Source organism: Triplophysa dalaica, chromosome 1 (assembly GCF_015846415.1).
Source record: "Triplophysa dalaica isolate WHDGS20190420 chromosome 1, ASM1584641v1, whole genome shotgun sequence".
Taxonomy (NCBI): domain Eukaryota; kingdom Metazoa; phylum Chordata; class Actinopteri; order Cypriniformes; family Nemacheilidae; genus Triplophysa; species Triplophysa dalaica.
In genome coordinates, this window is record NC_079542.1 from 20,467,111 (window position 1) to 20,486,592 (window position 19,482).

At 41.1% G+C, this 19,482-nt stretch overlaps 1 protein-coding gene across 7 annotated transcripts in view; it reads right to left on the reverse strand.

Annotated features, from left to right (window-relative positions):
* The window catches only part of tjp1a (tight junction protein 1a), a 100,605-nt gene extending 85,993 nt beyond the window's left edge, over positions 1 to 14,612 (reverse strand). For 5 of the 7 annotated variants that reach the window (XM_056744923.1, XM_056744777.1, XM_056744644.1 and 2 more), the window contains exon 1: positions 14,198 to 14,611. In XM_056744923.1, coding sequence (XP_056600901.1) covers positions 14,198 to 14,292 — 95 coding nt within the window. In that variant the 5' untranslated portion in view covers positions 14,293 to 14,611. Of the gene's footprint in view, positions 1 to 8,602; positions 8,757 to 14,197 lie in introns of those variants that run through there. The other 2 variants (XM_056744986.1, XM_056744787.1) reach the window with 2 other exon arrangements.
* Between the last annotated feature and the right edge of the window lie 4,870 nt (positions 14,613 to 19,482).

Below are 19,482 nucleotides of genomic sequence, written 5' to 3' on the forward strand. Positions count from 1 at the left end.
TGCAATTTACACGTTCTTGCCATCTTCACAATAAGATAAGGTCAGAGAACAACTCCCTATGTTGGGAAAAGTAAACCCCACAAAATGCTGAGTGTTTATCACCATCTTTGGGGTCAAGCATCACAGTGCAAGGTGAAACATGTTATGGCTGGTGCTAAATTTAGGCTTTTGGTTGGCACAGGGAAATCTAACAGAGTGAAGTGTCCTTTCCTTGGCCTTTAAGAGTAATGCACTAAAATATTAAGCAGCTTTCCCTGTTTATCCACCCATCTCAACTTCACAACAAACATAGCATTTCCCCTAAAGAAAAACGTCTCGACTTCATCAATGTTACATGAAGGCATGCCTAGAAATAGCTGCTATTCCAGCTTAGTGTGAGAGTTTCAGCAAACCATGATTACACTACCCCACACCCCCGCTTTTAAACACCACACGCAAGAAATGTACTATGGAAGCCCGTTTCCGCCAGGGTATGGATTTTATTTATTTAAAAGTCATTGTTATTATTATTTTGAGATTGTTTTGATTTTCGATAATCTATTCCTAAATGAGAACGAAACTACTAGAAGGATCACCACAGGGTGGAAGTAAGGTATTCAAGGGATCCTACGTTTAAAAGCGCTGCAGCCACGCAGCATGCCGCAGGCTCTATCCGTTAAAGCAGCATTACCACATACATCTTCCCCGCAGATTCGGGAAGTAATTCCATATACTCCCTTGTTTACGTTTGCGCTCTTCACCTCGTTCATTCCCTGTTGCTGTCACTGCCGGCACGCTGCTAACGCTAGCTCGCTGGGCAGCTGTGAAATGCTAGCTCGCTGCTAACTCTAGTTCACTGCTAACGGGACACGAGTGTTCAGACGCGGGCATCTGTAAACATGTAATAGTCAGACTTGCAAGACTGACGTTTTCGACCCAATTCAATAATGGTACGCCAAAACCAATAAATTAATGTTTCAATGGCTGTATACTCATATTGAAACAATAAAAAATGTACTTTGTTGTTTCAGCTCAAGCTGAAAATCTCCCTTATCTCTCGTCTACTAACCTGAACAAAAAAATGCATCTTGGACTGATGACCCCAGCCGCAAATGTAAACTCTGGAATAATTTATTGTGTTCGACTCGTATAGATGCGCTCAGAAATTTGAAGATATAACAACATTTTTTATTGAGAAAATTTGGATGATGGCAACATGCTGACTCTCCACATTTCTCTCTGCTGGCGCATACAGATAGGCATAATGCACACGCTGGCTATACTCCATCTGCAAGCACAGTGACATTTCTACGGGAACAAACTTTGCCATGCGAAAATAAACAGCATTGCATTTTAGTATCAGGTTCCGGCTACACAAGACTAAATTTGATCACAACCATGTCCTGATCAAACCCCTGCTCCTGCCCTCATGAGAAAGGGCCTACGGTAGTCAGGCTGCAGTAGAGGGACATTGGCACGCCCGGGCCGCACTTCTGACTCCTGCCCCCGACCGCTTCTCCACTCAGCTTACCCTATCACTGCAATCTTCTCAGCGCCATGCTGGCCCACACCACCACAAGCCACCTCAGCAGTCCGAGCATGCCTCCGCCAGCAGCACCCTTCGTCCTCCTTTAATCTCCTCCCCTGCCCATGGCCTGCTGCCCCTCTGTCGAATTCAGGCCTGAGGCTGCTCCTCCGTCAAACTCTAGCATGAGGCTGCCTCCGCTAGCGGCTTCGGCAGCCACCTCCCTTCCGACTCTCTCTTCCTCAGGCCCCCCTCCCTTCACGCAGGCATCTGCCGCCCTGATGACACCCCACAAATGCCCTGACTCTGAACTTCAGCACCACTTAAAACCTCCAGTTTGCTCCATTAAAGGGCACCTAAGAGGTAATACAAAATTTCATGGCTCACCCTCACCAGCAATAGCCAGCTCTCAGAAATTGATTCTCATCAAAGGCATTGAAGAACCCAGCCTATTCACAACCGCAAGGCTACCCTCCAATCCACACCGCACCCAAGCTCGACACCATGATGACACTAGCCTTCTTCATTTTCCTCAGATTCTCAGAGCTAACCACCATTTCCAGCTTCCAAGCTTTGTCCAATCAGGACGTCAACCTCGGGAGGCAGATGAGCAAGGCTGAGCTGTTCAGCCTCTACGTCTTCCCGCAAACAGAGGCTCCACCCTCGATCTCTGCTTCACAGCCGAAAGCTGCAGATGAGCCGAACCAGACTTCCGGATCTTATCGAGCCCAGTCAGGGCCTTCCACCTACGCTGCAAGACAAGGCTTTCCACCTCCAGGCCGCCGTAGTAGGACGTCAGCATGTCTTGGGTGCGCCTCAGACAAGCAGGTACAGCCGCCTGCTGCTTTCCAGCTCGGAGCTTCCGAGGGACCTTTTGCTGCCCCCATTACCTTCAACCATTTGTACAATGCGAGCTGGCCTCCACTGAAGGTTCCAAAACACATCCACTCGTTCCCCTTCACTACCCCAAGCCCACGGCCAACGGAACCTCCATCAACAATTAACGTGAAGCTGCCATTCCCTCCCTCCTCTCTCTGACACAGGCCCGCTCACTCTTTTTCATTGGCTTCACCAGCTCCCATGCCGGTGCCCATCCACGCTCAGGGCCTAGGAACTGCCACACCCCCAACCCTCCCCCAAGAAACATAAGGACCCAGATTCTGGTAGGTGCGGACATAGATTTATTTCACAAGCACAGCAAGACCAATCAAAGAAATGAGGACACTACATCTAAATCTTCAACCCACAGTCTCCCATCCAACCATACCTAAACGTTGTGCTCGGAACTCTTCACCACTTCCAGCTTCAACCCAAAACTCCACACAATCATCTCAGACCTTCCAATTTAGACACCAAACAATCACCTATTCCATCATGCACAGCATGACTGATCAAACGTAAGGAGGATACCACATCAACATCTTCAATCTACAGAATCCCATCCAACCATAGCCAACCTTCTCAGCCAACCTGCATCCCTGACGCCTACAAGTGAAGATGCTCAGAACCACCACTGCCAGTTTCAACCCAAAAAGACCTTTCAATTGTAGACATCGAATTGATGAATTTCTCATCCATCCATCCAACCATACCCAACCCTCTCAGCCTACCCACATCTCCTTCGCCCACAAGTTCAACACTCCAGCATCAAAGAAGCCCATCAGACCCTAATCACCCGAAGTATCTAGTGCCAGTCTTCACCCATATTCCACAACTGGCCCCACAGGAGCAGGCTCCCACCCTTTGTCTCTCCAATCCAGCGGACTCCACTACTCCAGAAGCCAGTATTGTCGCAGCGACGGCCTCACAGGGGCCCGAGCCTCGATCTAATTTCTGCAGCAGCAGACACCACTCGTCTATAGGCCAGCACCGCAGCAGTGGTCGCCCACATAGGGGTCTGTGCCTCCATCTATATTCGGCAGAAGCAGACGTTACTCACTTAAAGGTCTGCTTTTGCAGCAGCAACCGCCTCCACATGGGCCCGTTTCTCCATCTACGTTCTGCGGCAGCAGACACCACTTGCCTAGAGGCGAGCATCGCAGCAGCGAATCCCCTCCCCCCCACATGGGCCCGTGCCGCCATTTGTGTTCGGCAGAAGCAGATGTCACTCACTTAGAGGTCAGACCTCCACACCACGCTGCCACAGTAGTGCTGCTCCACAGGAGCCCTACCTATACTCCACACTACCGTAGTAGTGCCCGCTCCACCAGAGCCTTATCTTCTTTCCTAGGTGCTGCTGTAAAAACCCACATCGAAGGCACCACTTCAAGTAGGGCCAGCATCTCGCCAACTCAAGTCAGCCTCTTTGGGGAATATGTTGCTCCATTTGCTGTCCTGTATTTATTGCATCTTTGGGGGTATGATCCAGGTCCGGGCACACAGCAAGCCTGGGGCCCTTTCCCCGGTCAAGTTCGAGGAGGATTAACGAGCTCAGAGCCCTCGCCCCAGGACAGCACGCCAAACACGCATTCTATCCTTCCCAGTTCATTAGCTGCAAGGCGAACTCGTGAATCATATTTTGTTATAATCATCAGATGATTTAACACTTGCTAATTAAGTTGTTAGTTGTTTATTACTTACAAATTAAATATTGATTGTAAGAGGAAATTAAGTAACTTGTAGATCACAGGAACAGTGGCCCTCATCTACGAAACTAACATTATTATGACCACGGAGAACATGGCCTTTATTAATATGGACATGAGCATGGCGTTTTCAGTTTTTTTTTGTAGCCATTCACAGCTTAGACCTTTTTCACGCACAAGATTTTTAAAATGTAGACGTGCGACAAGTGAACTCAAATAGAAAGGACTGTCTGTGCTAAAATCCATTTATCTTTTACCGGAACCCTGACATCTTGACAGCGTGCACGGCTCATGGTTGCTAGGCAGTGGCATAAAAAATGTACATTGTACAAAATGTACAAAAATGTACAGATGTTTCTAGATTTTAAACGAGAGTCTCTGGGCTAAGCCCCGGATATCCACCCACTTTAGAAGCACCCATGGTGAGCAGATCACATCAATTCATAACAAATGCAGTTTAAGATTTAGTGTGAGAAATATAACGATGGCTGGTGTTTCATTTAGTTTAACAAACGAAAAATGAGAATTCAGGGAATCATTATAGCAGTAAGCACAAGGAGAGCGTTAAAACAAACCTGTTTTTTCTTATCAACGGCCTGCTTCAAACTTCAAAGGTGATTTTTTTGCACCCTCAGATTCCAGATTTAAATACTTGTATCTTGGCCAAATATGGTCCGATTCTAACAAACCATACATCAATGGAAAGCTTTCAGATGACATATAAAATCTTAATGGCAAAAAGTTGACCCATAAGACTGATCTTGTTGTCCAGGGTCACATATATTAAATTGAGTAAGAAAATCTTCCGAAGCTCAGAAAGAATGCTCCAACAAATGCTGTTGAAACATTATATAAGAAATGTGAAACGGACTCCCTCACCATCAGTGTCAGTATATTAATACAGAATCACCTTTATAGACATTATGGGGGCTTGTTAAAATAGCCATGTACATGATCCGTGATAACTCACATCATGCTTTGCATGCTCTGACAGAGGCGATGTGCTCGTGAGAGGGCTCAGTGTAAACAGATAGCCCCCACAGCAGCAGCACAGCAAGGCCACGCTGCATGACATTGGATGGCCGGAAGAGCAGAGACCTTGCACCGATGTAGATCCATTACTCAGTTCAGTGATTGTGACACTACCTTGTTAGCATATATTCATTCAATAGGATGCCAAGGTGAGGGCAAGGACCTCTCACGTATTTGTATCAGAGCAGCACTACACATCCACAGGACCTGATATGAGCGAATACAAGACGGCGTTTGGGTGTGCGATGGTCACAAGCTAGGAGTGTTTTAAGGGTACATTGAATGACTAAGAGAAGAGAGTGTCCTGAGGACACGAGCAGTCATTGAGTCTTTCTGAAATGAAAGCAGACAAGTGGACTCTGAGGGACCTGTTTTTACCCAGTCAAGATTGAGAGACACTTTTAAACAGTAAACTCTAAGAAGAAAAGGTAAAAAATTAACCTTTTGAGGTTCCTGGAGATTGCAACTGTGGGGGAACCTTAAAGGATCATTTTTTAACCTTTTGGAACCAATTGGAACCCTCTCTTAAAGGTCCAATTCAAGAACCAGCAGAGTTCCTTTTGGAACCCTTTTCTAGTCATCATTTCAGTATTATTTTTATTATTATTATCATTATTATTATTAGGGATCACCCATATGTACATTTTGGCCGAGAACTGATAATTATTTAACACTGGAAGGCGATAATCTATATATTGGCCGATATTTAGTATCTTAATATTAATACAACCTTTTCTTAGACCGAAACAAAAGACAAGCGGTGGACAACTGCTTTTATTTCAAAACATTCACTGCAGATAACAAGGTTACCATTAGTTCTCTTTTTTCCCCCTGAAAATCATGTTTTTAGCCTTCTTTACACTTGTTAAAGTTTCTTTAACTATAAAACCTATCTGGTTTGTTTATTTAATAAACTAATTATAGATTTTCTTCCAGAGCAACCCAGAAAAGTGTTCTTTATTGCCACATGTCTAACTGGTGTCAAGAGAGAACGCATATAGACAGCAATCGTCTTTAAAACTTTTGCCTATGTTCCTATAATTTACACATGTATAAATATCTACACCGTTCCTACATTGACAATGTTTTGCTAATAACAGTAAGAGAATGATCATGACAGAAAGACAGTACTGTTGTGGCTTTTAACTGTGAGCAGCGTGCATCTGAAGTGGTTTAACCAGAGAATATGATTCATCATTTATTGGCTATAATTTATTGGCCTAAATTTTAGTATCGGCCGATACCGATAATTTATCGTGCATCCCTAATTATTGTTATATTACACATTATACTTTAACATTTCATAACACTGACACAACACCATTATTCTCCATTAATTCTTTATTGCGTACATAACACAAAATTACAATATTTTTTTGATATGTATAACATATAAAAGTAAATAATTACTAAATAAAGCAACCCCACCTCACTGCATGATACATTTATTAACAAACAAAAAGGCCCATATTAATCTGTGATATGTGATAATTTACTCACCATCATATTCCAAACCCTCCTGACTTTCTTTCCTTAGCAGAGCACACGAGAGAAAAAAAATGCTTTTTGACTAGTGTTTTTGTATGTAAGTGAATGGTCACTTTGTCAGTCAGTAACATTCTTCTAGCATCAGCCATGAACAGAGGCAAAGTCCATAAACAGATGTATATAGTGCAGAGCTGTGTAAATCCCAGTTGTTTGATCCTTCAGTATTCCATGGTGACAGTTTCAGGACCACAGTCTGTTATTTCAGAAAGTGCAATAATAAGTAATACAAATACAACATTGAAAAACACAATTAAAAAAACATTTACAATTACCTTTTGCCCATCAGCTGCCACATTGCACTGATGTAGGCTTCACTTACACCTTAGAGAAAGAAAAACAGACAAATTAATCAAATAACAATTAACATTAAAAAAATTTAGATTTAGAGCTTAATCACATCTCAAGAAACAAGAATTAATATTGGCAGGGCATTTCAAAGGTGGCGGGAACTCCGTGATCTAAAAGAATTTTAAACGAATGCAGGCATTACTTTATTTCTTCTGAACAGGCAAGACATTTCAATACACAACACAAAAACCGTAGCTCACTTTTTGTGTTAATACAGACGGGTACAGTTTATCTTTCTCTCTTTATGTTCATTATGATAAATGTAATTTAAGCCCTATTCACACAGGATTAGTTTATCTGGGGACCTCGTGTGATTTAGAAATGACCTACCCACCTCTGTATTTCATGTGGCGCGAATTAGCACGGATAAGTGAATCCTGTGGTTTTTCTCAAATTTACGGACTTATGATGGCAAGGCTTTGCATATAGTATGTATAGTTGTATGATGTACAATGATTTAACACCGTACATGTCAGCATTTAAGACCGGTGTTCACGGATCTTAATGTAAGTTCGGTTCGCATAAAGGAGTTTCCATTAGAGATAACAAAACTGGAGACTCCCTGCCAAAACTGCAGGTATGGAAATAACCCAACACCCTAAATAATATAAATAATAATAAAAACACTTCAAAACAGCCTCCATTTGCGCTATTTGGGTCTATTTATGTTCTTATTTGTTTCGTGTTATATCATCTGCCATGTTATCTGTGTTTATTATGCGCTTCTGATGTACACTGAAGATTCTCACCGGTACACTGTCACAGGCCACGACTCAAAATAATAGACTTATCCGCGCAGTTTAGAATTGCTGAATCACAACTAGCGTGAAGAATTACCTCCGCACTTCACCTGCAGTAGCAATTACAAACTGAGATGGCGACAAAGAGGCTAATCCTACATAGTGCCACTTTAAAACTGACCAAAAATACTGAATAGGGAGAGAGAGGCAAGAAACCTTAATATAAATAATATGTTATTTACCTGTGATGGTAATCCAGATCATTGAGGAAAACTTGCTCAGCATCTTGCACGGACAAATTCTGCAGCACAGCCAAACCATAGTGTATGATGGCCTACTCATTTTTTTTATTTTTTTTTATTAATTTATACTACTACAGAATAGCAAACCACTTTACTCAGATCTCTACATAAATTCACCATAGATACAGATCAGTGAAGCTCATTTGTGTTATGTTGTGTCCTCTTCAGTACTCTTTCAGGCCATAACCCTGTCCCAATAAAATGTATTATTTCCAGATTATGCATTTATTACTTTACAGTAGATCAAACATACCTTCATAAATGGAGATAAAGGTTTATCCGGTCATTTTAATTATGTAGGCTTTTGACTCTTTGTACAGGTTGTGAGTTCCACAATAATGGCAACATGACAGTAGAGAGACACATCTGGAAAACCACTAATAATAATTAACACACATGTTGCCTTTTTAATAACTTTCTCACTGTCCTAAATAAAAAAAGGCACTTTGACATCGGTTATTCAACAAAGCTGTATTTTAATGTACAGTAACCACGTCTAAAATGTATTCTTACATTTCATTCATGTTTTCATAAAAGTCTTACCTCAGATATTCGAGCACTTCCTCTCAGTTCCTGCTTTGTAACGGTTTTGAGCTGCGCAATGCCCGCGAGAGACATTTGAACGCAAGACTTCGTTCGAGGCGAAGTCGAGTTGAAATTTCCCACTTTCGACCACACAGCGTTCCTGTCAAATACTTTACAGTTTCTTAGCGTTTCGCAGTAATTAGCTCCGCACTAATCTCAATGCATGACAGCAAGAATTTTGGATGTGACGCGTCTCCTTGCGCTCGTGCTTGATAGATCTGCCCTTAGTTCATGGGTCGTAAGTCCGACTATGAGCGCAGTTTCCGAGTAGTATATGGGAAGAAGCATTCCGAGTTTGCTTGAACGTAGCACTGGTTCTTGAAATGTCATTTTGGATGTTTGGAATAAGTTTAAACGTTTGGAGATGTTTTTCTCAATTTTGGGGGAAATGACGTGTTTATTGTTGGAGATGGTGGTGTCCTAGGCCTTCTTTCAACATTTTAAATGTTGTATATATTAATCTTGAAATCTATGAAAATGTAAACTAAAGTAGAATAAAAGTATGATAATAAAATGATATTAATTAGAATTATAATAACAGCAATAGCAAAACAACAGAAAATACTCCATCTTAGAAAAGGTTCTAAAAGGAACCTTGTAGGCCAGGTTCTTATTCAACTTTTTTACCACAATAGAGGTTCAAAAAATAACTTCTAACAGTGTACCAATTGACAATGGGTTACTTATAGAACTTATAAGTTCAACTTTAAACCTTTTTGATTATTAGAAGTTCATATTTGAACTTTAAAGTTATTTTTCTAACTCTAAATGTTCAATCTCTTCAAAGACTGTACGACTTTAATTCAAGTTAAAAAGTGCTTATGGTTTTAGGATTATCATGTGGTGTATTAGTATTATATTCCGTGTGATTCTAACCTTTTTATTTAATATATCTTAAAAGTCAACTAATGTACAATTAAACTGAGCAAATGTTTTCAAAGCGCAGTAGACTAAAATACGTTTTCATTAATGTATCATGTAAGTTACACCTTCAAATGTTTATCTAAGATTTTTCGTACTCATTTTTGATGCAAATATTAAAATGGACAGGGATTAGATAATTATGGAGAAACATTAAAGGGATAGTTAACCAAAAATAAAAATTATATGATTTTCTGACCCTCAAGTCATTCTAAACCTGTATGACTTTCTTTTTTTTGCATAACACAGAAGTAGATATTTTGAAAAATGTTAGAAACCAAACAACACTGGCCCTCATTGAATTCCACTGTATATACTCAAAATATATCCTATCTTGTTCCATGGAAAACATAAGTCACATTAGGTGACACAATGACATAAGGGTAAATAATGGCAGAAGTTCTTTTTACCATCCCTTTAAGTGAAAAAAAGAATGTGTACAGCAAAGCCCAGATAATGTTTAGGAACATAAGATCAAATTAACATTTTTGGGACATCTCTGATATTCTAGAAACAATTACTTCCTACTTTGTTGGAAGTCACCTTTCTGTCCCAGTGTTCACCCCATCATTCAGAGGTCAATCTTAAACACTGATCTCTCAATACCATTAACACTGCACAGGCTTTTGTGGCCGCAACTAACAGGACATGATGTCTTTCACTCTTCTTTTACTCTGATCTTCTTCCCAGAGTCCTCTTACCCGAGATGACATGTAATTACGCAAACCAGATTAATAGAGCCAATGAGTTTAGAAAGCCACAACACTACAAAACAAGAATGTAAAACTTTAAGCGTATGAAAATCAGAGTAGGATAGTTGTATTGACAGGGAACTGTAAACAATCTTAGAAGCAGGGACTTTGACATGAGACGATCAAAAGCTGAACAGAAAGAGACAGACTGATTAGGTGGGCCAGACAGTTTCGACAGATGGAAAGACAGATTAGGGATATAAATGTGTATCAAACATGACAGTACAATGGTCACAGGCCCGGTCTAACCGCAAAGGCATACACAAACACAACCTGGCACCCGTAACCCAGAGCAAAGCACAAGCCAAGCTCAACACCACATGCACTGACAAATTCATACTAAATAACGAATGGGAAGGGCCAAACTGCAACTAGATGGAGAGGCACAGTGGTATTATCCTTCGGATGGAGATGGCGTGTTTAATGTATTTATGGTAATCAGCTTAGGCATTTCTGGAATCTCATCTTCTGCAGAAACATCTGATGATCAGGTCTGTCATGTGAAAAGAGTCTCCTTATCTTTACCTTCCCATTAGCCTCAAGGCCTCCTTTTTTCAATAAAATGCTGGTTCTGATGGAGACGGTGGTCATGATGTGGGCAGGGCAGACTGTCAACCTCTTTTAGACTTGAAAATAACTAACCTTGCTAATGACTGTAACCTGCTAAGGAATAAACAAATACAATAACACAGATACCAATCTAAAAACTCAATGTACATCGGACATTTTCTGTGCAGACAGCTTTGCTGATTTCCATGAGAAAGGTCTTATTGTGGTCTAGTTAAGTTTAGTGTTGGTTTTGACTGAATTGTTGTTGTTGAAAAACATCTAGTTTTTAGACTTCTGATGTAAGTGGCTTCCTGTCTGAGACTAGACAGGTTTTAATGACTATTGTGGTGCCAATGTTTTCCAGGAAAGGACCACCAATTGGGGTTAGGGGAAGGGCTACGATATGCCATTTTTGTAACAGTGTACCTCCACTGGAGCCATTGGAAACGCACCGTGATAATCATACGTTTCTGTACAATTCACATCACACGAATGGATAGTTTAAGATTAGCCACTTCGTAAAATAATTATGAATTCCTGTTAGAACAGGGAGTACAAACCTGATCTTAAAGGTATGAAATGAGTTTTAAAGACAACATTTTAAAGTATTGTGCAAACACATTAGTTTCCATTATTTAACAAAAGATTACTTAATTACTTAAAATGTTTGTGAATTAAAATAAAATAAAGAATTTGGCAGGCTGCTGTACATTTTATATTATAATCTCATTAACTAGGTCTATAATGTTTTTTTTATTTGTAAGTATTAAACTGCATGACTCTGCATGACAGTACCCAGATGACCTTTAGCAGTCGTTATCATGGAATTCTTTGGAATGTGGAAGCTGACCAATCAGAATAATTGATTTCAGAGCACAGTGTAATAAGTAATAATAAAATTAAGTGACCCTAAACTTTTGAAAGGTAGTGTACTGTACAACTAAACAGCCTGGGAGTCTGTTTGTCATGCCTATATGTTGCTACCTCAGCTTGCAAACCAAATACATGATTTTCTTTCCTGCGGGTCAATATGTTGCATACTATGAATCAGCGCAGCTGGAAGCAGATCTGACTCAAGAATCCTAGGGGTCATAGTTGTCCTGGCCAGCCTGTGACGTGTAAAAACTCTTAGGGTGTATGTGATCACCCCTCCCAGCCGGCAGGTTTTCTAAAGGAGTCATGACTAAGAAGTTAGGTACAAGTCTGAAAGTCATAAAGTGAGATGCATTTGGAGGATACTGTGGTGTCCACACAGCAAAGCACATCAAAATCATGAGTAAAGCATTATGGGTTTAAGAAAACTATGAGAGACTAGTGTTAGACAGTCATAGATGAAACTCATCTCCCACAGTGCCATAAAACATCTGAAAGCAGATTACAACCCTATGGGCTCAGTGGAAACTTGTGTTTTAAACGAAAGAGAAACACGGCTAATATCTCTGACCACATTCCCTTGAGATGCTGAAAATGAGGAAAAGCTATAGAGCAGTCAGTGTCAGTCAGTCAGTAGTGAGATTTCTTGCATCTGTGGTCAGTATAGACAACAAGGAAATCACTGAATGCACTTTAATTTGATTTTAGTTAGGTTAATTCAATAATTCAGTCTTTCAAGAAACCTGTTCTTGGGGTGTTTTCATTCATCATTAGGCAGGTGTAGAACAATAGCCTGTAGGATGCAACAGACAGGCATGGGGACAATAACATAAAACGGCTCCCACCATCAACGTTCCTGGTTACCGTGTACATGCTTTGGACAAGAAGCAGCAGGCAGTCAATATCTACAGTACAGGCAGTTGGGGGTGAAAGCATCCATCATAGCTATAATATAAGGTAATTCTGATGAAAGACCTACCCCCTTTATCATGCACGTGACTGCTCTCGGCTTGGAGGCAGGGGGTGGGCGCGAAGAACCCCTTACCCAACCTCATGTGTATTTTGAGAAAAGCAGAAGTGACAGGATTAAAGGTTTCTGCTATATTGTTACGCTCATCCTTAAAAACAATTTTCAGACGTGTACAACATATACGCTCACACTACTTCCTTTTAATACATTTGAAATATCCTTCATACAAAGACTAGAAGATGTGATAAAAACCTTATTAGAACTATGGTTGTTTTAACATTTCTGGAATATTCCGCAAGCATGAAATACGTCAAGGTTATTTAAGAAAACCTATCACACATTTATTTAATGGAAACATTATTCAATTAGGTTATTAGCTTTTCTGATTCACTTCACTTCCCCAGACATTCGTCAATACGGTGCCTATTCGCTTCTAGTATTACATTACGGATACAATTTCAGCGCTGGAAAAAATTGGAATGAAAATCCTGGGTGTGCACAAGAAACGCAACATTGTTAAGTCTTATTTCCATCTGTCAGTTAATTAAAACTCATCAATAAGATGTGAAGATGTGAATAAGAATTATGTCAGCAGGTGTTTGGGTAAAACAGGTTCTCTGAGAATAATTATAATTCAAACAATAATTCAAACAATTATTCGAATTTGTACAATTCAAACCAAGTAAAAGATAAATGAAAATTGCATATACAGTTTTATTTTGTATATATAGTATTTTTCACTCAACATGAACCTCTACTGAACCGGCACAAATTTAATTAAGATAATGAATATAGTGAGGTTAATGTATAGGTTGGTCTATAATTTGGTTCTCTCATATGGAAGAATGTGGCATATGCACAGAGAGTAATTGTTAAATGGCTTTGAGTGGCTGCACCCATGTGATAAATAAGCTGTCTGAGTTCATTCACCATAAAAGCACAGGAGGAGGAATATTAAAAAATAGCAACCAGAGCCAGTGTACGGTACAAGAAAGAATCATTAAAACAATAGAGATGCAAAACAGTATTTTGTATTATGTTCCGTATTTTTAACAGAGCAATCAGACAGTAGCAGCTACAAAATCATTTTAAGATCCACGTGCAAGCCTTTGTTCATATCCGGGAAAGACTGATTCAATCTTTTACATCATGTGAAAGGAGAGAGCGAAAGAGCGTGAGAGGGAAAGAGAGAGAGCATCAACACATGAAGGATACAAATATACAGTAAGTCAAACAGGTAAGAGACATTGCAGACAATGAGCATAAAAGGGAGTGAAAAATATCCATTAAAATTGACATCTCACTGTCATTTGGATATTTTTTATCTGATTTACATTCAAACAGATCTAACTATGACTGAACATCAACAGTTACACTGTCTTCTTTCTCATTCCTCTTTTAGTCTGACAAACACATGTCACACTTTGCTCTCCTCCCATTCCACGCTCCCTCGCTGAATTTCCCGCTCTCAAACTATCCAGTACTCACCACAACTGTCTCTTCGGAGGAATGCAGTCATCTTTATTGGAGGCTGTCACTCCCATGGCCATCTGCATCACCGTTATATATTTCTGGTACTTCATATTGTCCACCTCTACTACAAGAATCCACACCACAAAACCAACATAGGTGAGCGCGTGCGCGTCTATTCCCTGGCATCCGTCACTTTCTGAGCGCCATTTCCAGACTGACAAGAAAAACACTCCTCAGGAGGCGCGACAAAAGGTACCACGCTGCTGAGACCCATGTCTGTTGTGACTCTGTAATCTCATTAGTGCTCAGAATAGCTGGCTAATCCATTCAGTGTTGGTCAGGAGTGAGACATTGTTTCTGCGCGCTCCTCGCGAAGCACTTTGTGTACGAAAAACAGACACTCTGAGAAAAACTATGACAGAAGCCAGCGGCAAGTGACACAGGCAGTGACGGCTGAGCGTCTGTGTGAGGTAGGAGAGGAAAAGTGTGCATGTATATACACACACGAGAGAGAGCGAGAAAAAGAGAGAGAGAAAGAGAGAAAGAGAGAGAGCAAGAGTGGGGGTGAGAGGCGAAGTGAGCGAGAGAGAAACAGAGAGCGAGAGGAAGGGAGAGACAGACAAAGTGTGTGTGGTGCTGTCACAGATGGCACAGAAATAGATTTTCACAGAATCTAATGTAAGAACATTTAAAAAAGGTCTCGCATCATTTTCCATATTGAATGCAAAAGAGGTACGGACAAACTGGGCAGACTGTGAGCTTTGAGACCGGCATTTACCTAATGGAAGAGGGGGATGGTAGAAAGCAAAAGAGAGAGTCGTGAAGAAGAGAAACACAATGAATTTCTAAACCACAATGTAACACATGATGTAATCCTAAATTAAAATTCAATACACAGATTAAACATCATTCAACCAAAGGCATTGATCGCACATCTGAATCAACAGAAGCAACAGTGCTCAAGATACGTAAAGCACAACCCAACCCAACATCAATCCAAAAAATAGCTATTACAATTACTCTGACCTTCTTTCAGTCTTAAGAAACCCTCATTTGGTCCTACAGAGGTCTAAAGTGTTGTTGACTCAACCATTGGCTTCCTTTACTGAGTAAAAATGACTTGCTTAATTAGAATGGGCACTTTACCATAAGACAGGAGAATGTTATTAGTAATACACTTTCTTGGTAAGTACGACTTATGAGAGAGGATCGATGGTATGTAAGTGGAGTGTCTTAACAGCCTTCAGCTGGGGCTTGCGCACTGAAACTTAAACGAAATCATATAATTAAGCAGGTCGTTTTTTATCTAAAACATCCGACATTACACTGATTACATTGACACAATTACCTGTGCAAGGGCAAAATGGCGATAGAAGTGGGATAGAAATCTTTCTCTTCACCCTTCCGGGGCCCCGCCCACGTTGGGGCTGAACCAGCCTTCAATTTGAAGGATCTATATTAGCGCCCCAGATTCTTAACCCTTAGGCCACCACAATGAGTTGGGACTCTGAGTGGAAGCTCTAAAACTACACTTACAACGGCATGTGATTAAGAAATGGAAAGTGAATTGAAAGATCAGTAAACCCCGTGTAACTAACAGAGAGGAGGGATATTGATTGTTTGTTTTAATGAACCCTTAAAAACAATGGAGCTGATTTGGTGTGCCTCTCGGAAATATCAGTAATTGATCTTACGTCCACTACAATGATCCAGAAATCACCCAACCAAGAACTGTTAGAATGAAATAAAATGCACGTGGGTTGGTGGAATGACCGGTATTAGCCAGCAGTCCCACAGGAAAACCCATTAACCTTTTTGGGTCAAGAGATCTGTTTTGGTGAGGTCAAGCACTGGGACACTGAGAACTGTCACTGAAATTATAGTCGACAAAAATGAAAATGGGGAAACTGTTCTTCAGTTGTTTAGTTGTTTTATTCATGTAGCCTATTTATTTATTATGTGTAATAACGCACTTAAAATGATAATTTTGTCACAGATTTTTTTATTGTGTTTTGTGTTCTCCTTATGTCGGTCTATCAACGTTGTCTCGAACCAACATAATGGGGTTTTAACGTGAAAACCTATCATCTCTGACTGTTCTTTTAAAAGGCCAATGATCTTGGCAAATGACATGGCATGCCTGTCTCCACCCCGTACATACAGGTATAAAAGGAAGATGCCGTGCCATCTTTGTTCTTCGGAACCTGCGACGCTAATACTGAGCGAATTATTAGTACTACTTGATACTGGAGCGAAGTACTACTGGATTCTAAGGCGCAGAGCAGCCGATTTGTCCTGGTGTGTGTAACTTCCCCTTGGCGTTTCGGTAGCGAGCCGAAGGTGTCTATTAGAGTAAAATTTCGAAAAGAGCTGAAATTTCTTACAGCATGCACTTGTCGCCAGGCATGTCTTGCCACTGTAATCTAGGATGTGACCCCCTCGAGCCTGACAGGCATGATACCTGCATCACATGTCTGGGTCTCCAGCGTGCTGAAGTAGCGTTCGTGGATACGGCATGTCCGCACTGAAAGCACATGTCTATCAAGGTATTGAGGTCACGGTTGGCTGTGTTCTTTTTGGACACAGCCACAAGATCGTCGGCTCCCCTTTTCGCAGCAGCTGATAAGTCGTCTGTAGCGGCGCGCACCGATGGTGATACGGGGATCCCATGGATGTTAACCCGTCACAGCAATTTTACGGACTTTCCAGGGTCCGTTGCGCTCACCTAACCTGTCTCAGATGGGTGGCAGTAGACCGTCCCATAGCAGATCCATGCATCAGCGCGCAGAGGATGAGATTTTTGTGACAGCATCGGATGACGACTTCCTGGCATCAGACGCTGTTGACTCCCTGGAGCTCATGGAACGGTCGGTCGAGCCCAGGACGAGTCTGACGCGAAGATGTCAGCCATGCTTGGCAGGGCCGCGAGCCCTGGGTTGCAGTGCACCACACTGCCTTCACAGCAGCGCTCACGGCTGGACTCTTGGTACCTGGATACACCCCAGTACTTTTTTTCCCAGAAGTGCATGAAGAGCTCAAGAAGACCGGGAATCCCTCCTTTTTGGCACTTTCACGGCATACAAGCTCAGTCACTCTGACGTGAGATTTCTTCATCTCTGGTGTCGAAAGCTTACAATGCTGCGGGTCTAGCTGCCTCCGTACTTCGTGCCATGGCCATCCTGCAGGCTAAGGCATTGATAAAGCTGGACGAGGAAAAGCACGACCCAGCGGTTATGCAGGAACTGTGCACCGCCCACTGAACTAGCTCTCCGGGTGACCAAAGTGTTGGTGCGGCCTCGGGGTTGAACAATGTCTACTCTGGTGGTCCAAGAGCGACACCTTTGGCCCAACCTTGTGCAGATGCGAGATTTCCATTATGTCCCTCAGAGAACTGGGGTTACATACTGTACATAACTGTAACACAGTTCAAAGTTGGGAAGGAAGGAGGCGGGAACATTAAACAAACTTTTAATCGAAATAAACAAACACTAACCACCTCACAATCGACAGCCGGCCACAAAAACATAAATACAAACATAACGTATGTCCGGGCCCGGTCCTCTCTCCTCCGTAATCCTGTCACTGACCCTGTCACAATGCTCCCGATCTCCTCTGTGAGACATGCGGGACCGGTGTGCGCACAGCTGATTCCCACTATCACTCACAGCACCGACCCTCCTCATTGGACCACGGCTCTCGCCCCGCCCTCCTCGTTACAGTAACCAAGATGTTTTCAGGTGGTTACAATGGAAGTGGATTGTGCTGTATATTTTAAGCATGTTGAAGGCATATGAACAAGTTTGCTTTTTATTAGAAAATAAAATGAGTAAAAATTAAATAATTATTTTATATTTGATAACTTTTTGATCTTCAGGATGAAAAAGAGAGCTTTTGATGCTTGAGAAGGTGGTCACATTTTACACCCAGCTCCAGCAAAAAACTAAACAAAACACAACTTTGAAAAAAAGGGCAATCCTTGATATTTAAAATCCGAGAAAAGCAAAAATATGTAAAATAGCTCACTTATTGTAAATTTTATTCATAACTCTAAAAAGTGCACTGGGTCATTTTACCAACAAGTGTGTTCAGTCCAATATTTATCCAGCATGGGTCAAAAACAACCCAGCAATTTTTAGAGTGATAAAAAGTGAAATCAGTCAGATAGGGCACATAATATAAACTAATGTTATTAATGACATGATTTGATGTCAATGGCTCAGCATACAACCAAAGCAAGTAGGCTTAAATAAAATCATGCATGACTCTCTTCTTAGAATGTCCACTGATCAGGGAGCATGAAGGCGAGGCGGGAAATGGGTTGTCAGCAACTGGCATGTCCCGGGGTCTCTAATAAAAGAAAGAAAATAGACTTTTCTGTCTCTTTTATTCCATCAATACCCAGTTTCTCGGCAGGTCCTTGAGTCACTTCGGATGAAGGCTGTGAGATGAAGAAACTGGATAATGGCTGGTCTGTTCTATTCATGAGCTGTTTTTAATTAAACATTTTGTACTAAACCAACACACTTATTCATATTTACACTACATTGTTTATTCATACATCTAAATGTGCAAAGAAGGTAAACAACCACGATGAAAGCTCAAATAATCCTTTATGAAACATTTTTGCTAAATTTAGAAAGAAGAAACAATGAAGTTGGAGAGTTGTGAGGGGATTTTATGCTCATCGTGATAAATTTAGTCCGACTAATCCGTTCTAATTATAATGAGAAACACTGCATAATTCATGCTGCTTACAGACAATCTTATTGAGCTCAGGCGGGAGATTAATAAACACCCTTATTCAGAAACTGTCTTCTTACTAATACATAATCCATGTATGTTTAAAAAAATTAAAGTCATGGTTAAGTCTTGTGCCACAGTGCATGGGGGGAAATTCCAGAGCGCTACTTATACTTTATAATGCCATTTATGAAAAGGTCATAAAATCTATGTGACATTTTCTCATCTACACTTTTTTAAAACATACACTAAAGTACATGAATAACTAGTTAAGAAAGAGAAATGTGTTTTTATGCTCTGAAAGATGGCTTCATATCAGCATATGACGTTCATTAAAGGCAGCCCAAGGTCAGGAAAGGTGGTTGCTAAACTCACACTAATATACAACGTCAGACAGTCTCAGCATGCTTTCCTTTTCAATCTTCACACTTTTTAGTAACAGGTGGTGGAGAGGTGCTGAACTGTGGGGATGGCCTCTGACGTGCTGAGCAGAGGACGCACATTGATTACCTTTGGCATGACAATAGTCCTTGTTGTAGTTTGTCGTTTTTGAGGAGCAC